General features: G+C 48.1%; 1 protein-coding gene across 1 annotated transcript in view; it reads left to right on the forward strand.

The window, feature by feature from the left end:
• Positions 1-378, forward strand: part of NPFFR1 (neuropeptide FF receptor 1) — an 18,922-nt gene extending 18,544 nt beyond the window's left edge. The window contains exon 5 of the mRNA XM_081823096.1: positions 353-378. Within this exon, the coding sequence (XP_081679222.1) occupies positions 353-378 (26 nt within the window). The remainder of the gene's footprint in view (positions 1-352) is intronic.
• Positions 379-4,409: the final 4,031 nt, after the last annotated feature.

A 4,409-nucleotide genomic window follows, 5' to 3' on the forward strand; every position in this document is an offset into this window, starting at 1 on the left:
TTTTTTTTTTTAAAGATTTTATTTATTTATTTGAGACAGAGAGAATGAGATACAGAGAGCATGAGAGGGAGGAGGGTCAGAGGGAGAAGCAGACTCCCTGCCGAGCAGGGAGCCCGATGCGGGACTCGATCCCGGGACTCCAGGATCATGACCTGAGCCAAAGGCAGTCGCTTAACCAACTGAGCCACCCAGGCGCCCTGGACCATTCTCTTCTTCCCAGAGTCCTGCAACGGGACATCACGTCTAAGCAGCTGCACAGGGAGTGTCCGTTGCCGATGCTCTGGGTCTTGCCCTTTGGATCCGAGCCCCGAGGAAAGAGGAAGGGGTGGTGTCTTCCCTCCTCTCCTCATAGGGCCCACCGCCATCACCCAGGCCTAGGCGAGAACTTACAAGGTGACAGGTGGCTGTCAGGCCACGTGGAGGCGTCCGTTTATTTATTCCCGGACAGGAGGAAGGGAAGGCACAGTACCCACTTTCCGCCTCTGGAAATACATCAGCCCACTGGAGCTGCTTGCGAGCACAAAGCCTTCCCAAGGCCTCGCATCCCTGTTCCCCCAGGCCTGGGAAGGGGGGTAGGCCAATCAGAGCTCAGGTGCCCTGGGGGCCTCCTGGAAGCCAACCTCTAAACCCCTCCCTGGTACAGATCGCACCTGTCCTCTGAAAATGGGTGGAGACCAGGAGGCCCTTGGTTTTCTCTAGCTCTCACCCAGTACACCTGCATCACCTTGAAGAAATGAGGCTTCTCTCCGTGAGGTGGGAGGAAACGGGATTGCCTCAGTGATCCCTGCATGGCCCCGATGATCTGAAGTTCACTGGACATTTCCCCCCTCCTCTCTCTAGAAAACACAATGTTGCTAGAATGTTTTGTGCATAGCAAATGACTATTTCCAGGGGTCAGGCCAGACAACGCAGCTCTGAGGCTTGATGGTTTCTGTAAGGGACACACAATGACTTAACCCTGTTTTACTCCACTTTAAGTACTGGACGTAGGTGCAGACGAAACTTCCCGAGCGGTTGTGCAGCACGTTCTCCGAGCACGTCCCCTGACACTGTCTCATCAGATCCATGCGAACGAGGTTGTTGCTGTCCCACAAACCAAGTAGCCGAGCCTGCAAGGGGCCAAGGTCACAGGCCACAGAGGGGCAGGGTTTGGATTAGAATTTGTCTTCTGATGGTTTCTTCCCACACTGCATCCTGCCCCTCAGGGAAGTGGATTGGGCATAATGGGGAGCAAACTGAAGTTCCTACAAAGGTTTTCTGCCTGACAGTGAACCAGAACACTCATGAGCTAGGATCCCTTCAAGCTGTCAGTCTGGGAAATGGGAGTCTCTTGTGTCTACTCTTGTAATATCCAGACTGAGCTGTTCTGTGTACAATATCCATTGCCCATGCACTGAGCAGGCCCCCGAGAGCCCGGTGCTGGTATCTGGGGGTGATGAAGGAGGGTCTCCGGAGAGGGTATGCCATCCTGTCCCTCATTAGCTAGTGCACCTATGGGACCCATTTCTGGTGCTCTGTGTTAAGTGTCACATAGGCCAGAGGGTTTCCGGCTGCTTTTTGTGAAGAACTGTCTCCAGGCTCTAAAAATTGGCCAGAGAAAGGGCCATCTCAAACCCCAATGCTTGTCCCTGTGGCTGGGTTGGATCTGTCCGGAGACACTGTCTGGTCTCTCCTCTGGTGTGTGTTTCTCCTTTAGCGTGGCTTCCCAACCACAAAGTCACAGCCTTTATAGTGGGGGGGAGACCAGAGTGCTCACCCCAGCCAACCTTTCCACCAAGGCCCCTTTGTTTTATTTCCCCCGAAAGGTGCCATGCTTTGAAAGATTGGGCCTGCCAAAAAAGCTGTACTAGGTCATAATTCATATATTTTGCTGTTATTTTTCTTTTTAAAAATCAATCAAAGGCTATGCCTGCCCATTCAGAGATTCGATCTGAATGGTAACAAGCGTGACTTTATGCTTTCATGAAGGGGTGAGGCCTTGCGGGTATATGTAGAATGTTTGTTTTTTTGTGCATGTTTTAAAATATACACAACATAAAACTCACCATTGTTAACATTTCTAAGTGTATGGTTCAGTGGCCATAAATGCATTCACACTGGTGTGTAACTATCACCACTGTAGTTTTCCAGAATTTTTTTTAACATCCCACACTGCAACTGTGTACCCATTGAACACTAACTCCCCATTCCTCCAGGCTTCTGGTAACCACCATTCTACTTTCTGTGTCAATGAACTTGACTACTCTAGGTCCCTCACACAAGTGGAATCAAACATTATTTGTCCTTTCGTGTCTGGCTTATTTCACTGAGCAGAACGTGTTCACGGTTCATCTGTGTTGTAGAATATGCCAGACTTTCCTTCTGTTTAAGGGTGAATATTATGTTGTATTTATATGTCACGTTTGGTTTAGCCATCCATCCATTGGTGGACATTTGGGTTGCATCCTCATGTTAATTATTGTGAATATAATGTGTGGAGTTTTAAGATATTGGAAGTAGTTCCTAAAAATAATGCCTGTGTGGCCCTAAGGACAGAGACCCCAGGTTAGAAACTCAGGATCTCTCCCAACGCAGCACTGATGGGTGACAAAGCCGAGGTCAAGGAAAGCTGTGATTCTTCTCACTTCCCTGTGCCGACCCCACTGTTCTGAGCTTCCGTTGGGCTTTACTTCTTCACTAGAGTGGCTAGAAAATTGTATGATCCTTCCATGGGATGATATGAAGTTATTTTTATAACTATAGCTTTATTATCCTCACTGGAATCCTCTGTCGCAACACCTGGGACCCTGTCAGGAGCCTTGTCCAGCTATCCCAAGGCACACAGTAAGCAACGCAGACTTCTCCTGATGTGCCGTCCTTCGCCTATGGGCTGGTAGGGTCTCCTAAGGTGACTGCCCTTTCACAGGCGGAAAGTCTGAAGACAAACTGGATGTGTGATGGGTAAAAAGGGCCAGACACCTGTTGACACTGAGCACCCCCACCTCGGAGGACTCTTGGAGGGACTCTGTGTCCCATCCTGCCATGTGCAGCACGAGCAGTCATTCTAAGTGGGGGTCTCTACTGATGAATGGCCTCTTGACTTCACCAAGGCCATGCGGCACTCAACAGACCAACGTGAGCTGGAGGCAGGTGCCCGGCCTGGACCCCATGAACCACAATGTGCCCGGCTCTATGCTGAGGACCTTCTCTTGGGGCCTGGAAGACGCATGAGTTGATTTGGGTTGGAATGGAGGGCTGAGCTGGCAAAGGAGGACGAGAGCCCCCTATCATTAGTGTACTGTGTATTCATCCAGAAACCCAGGTGAGAGCCAAACCGAGAGCTGGGTGGACAAAAAAGCATTGCTATTAAGCTCTGTACCTTTTTGCATCCGTTTCCTCAGCTTACCCCTGAGAAGTGCCACTGAGGAAAGATAGATGAGAAGGAGGTAACCCAAATGGGCTTCATTACAAGCAAACAATGTTGAATCGACAATAGGTTCCTTGTGGAATAACCCAATTATTTATGTTTATGGCGTTTTATTGTTGTTTTTTTCTCTCTCGACACAAACACTCCATAATCATTGTGGAAATTTCACATTTAGACGCGCAACAAGAAGAAAATAAAAAGCACCCAAATCCCATCACAAGAGATAAGCATAAAGTCATTTGCTGTCCATATGTTTTAAAATTTTGTAACAGCTTTATTAAGGCATAAGTCGCGGGGCGCCTGCGTGGCTCAGTCGTTAAGCATCTGCCTTCGGCTCAGGTCATGATCCCAGGGTCCTGGGATCGAGCCCCACATCGGGCTCCCTGCTCGGCGGGAAGCCTGCTTCTCCCTCTCCCGCTCCCCCTGCTTGTGTTCCCTCTCTCGCTATGTCTCTCTCTGTCAAATAAATAAATAAAATCTAAAAAAAAAAAAAAGGCGTAAGTCGCATACAACAAAGTTCACCTATCTGAACACCTAACTTTAGCTGCTGTGTACAGTTGTGTAAGCACCACCACACCCAAGATATTTCCAGCACCATCCCAAAATTCCCTTGTGCCTAACTGCAGTCAACCCTCTCCCTCACTCCTGGCCCCAGATAACCACCCATGTGATTTCAAAATGTCATGCACATGGAACCATTCAGTGTGTAGCTTTTGAGTCTGGTTTCTTTCATTTAGCATGATGTTCTTGAGATTCATCCATGTTGTAGCATGTATCGGTCCTTTGTTTCTTTTTATTGCTGAGTAGTATTCCCTTGTATAGCTGTATCACATTTTATTTCTCTGTTCATCAGTTGATAGACATTTGGGCTGTTATTCAAGTATGAATTTATGAATTATGAATAATGCTGCTATAAAAGAATTCATATAAAAGTCCTTAGGGTATATATGTTTTCAGTTCTATTGGCGTGGGTTTGCTGGGTTGTATGGTGAGTGTATAGTTT

This window comes from Leptonychotes weddellii, chromosome 6 (genome assembly GCF_054177405.1).
Source record: "Leptonychotes weddellii isolate Sample4059 chromosome 6, ASM5417740v2, whole genome shotgun sequence".
NCBI classification, from domain to species: domain Eukaryota; kingdom Metazoa; phylum Chordata; class Mammalia; order Carnivora; family Phocidae; genus Leptonychotes; species Leptonychotes weddellii.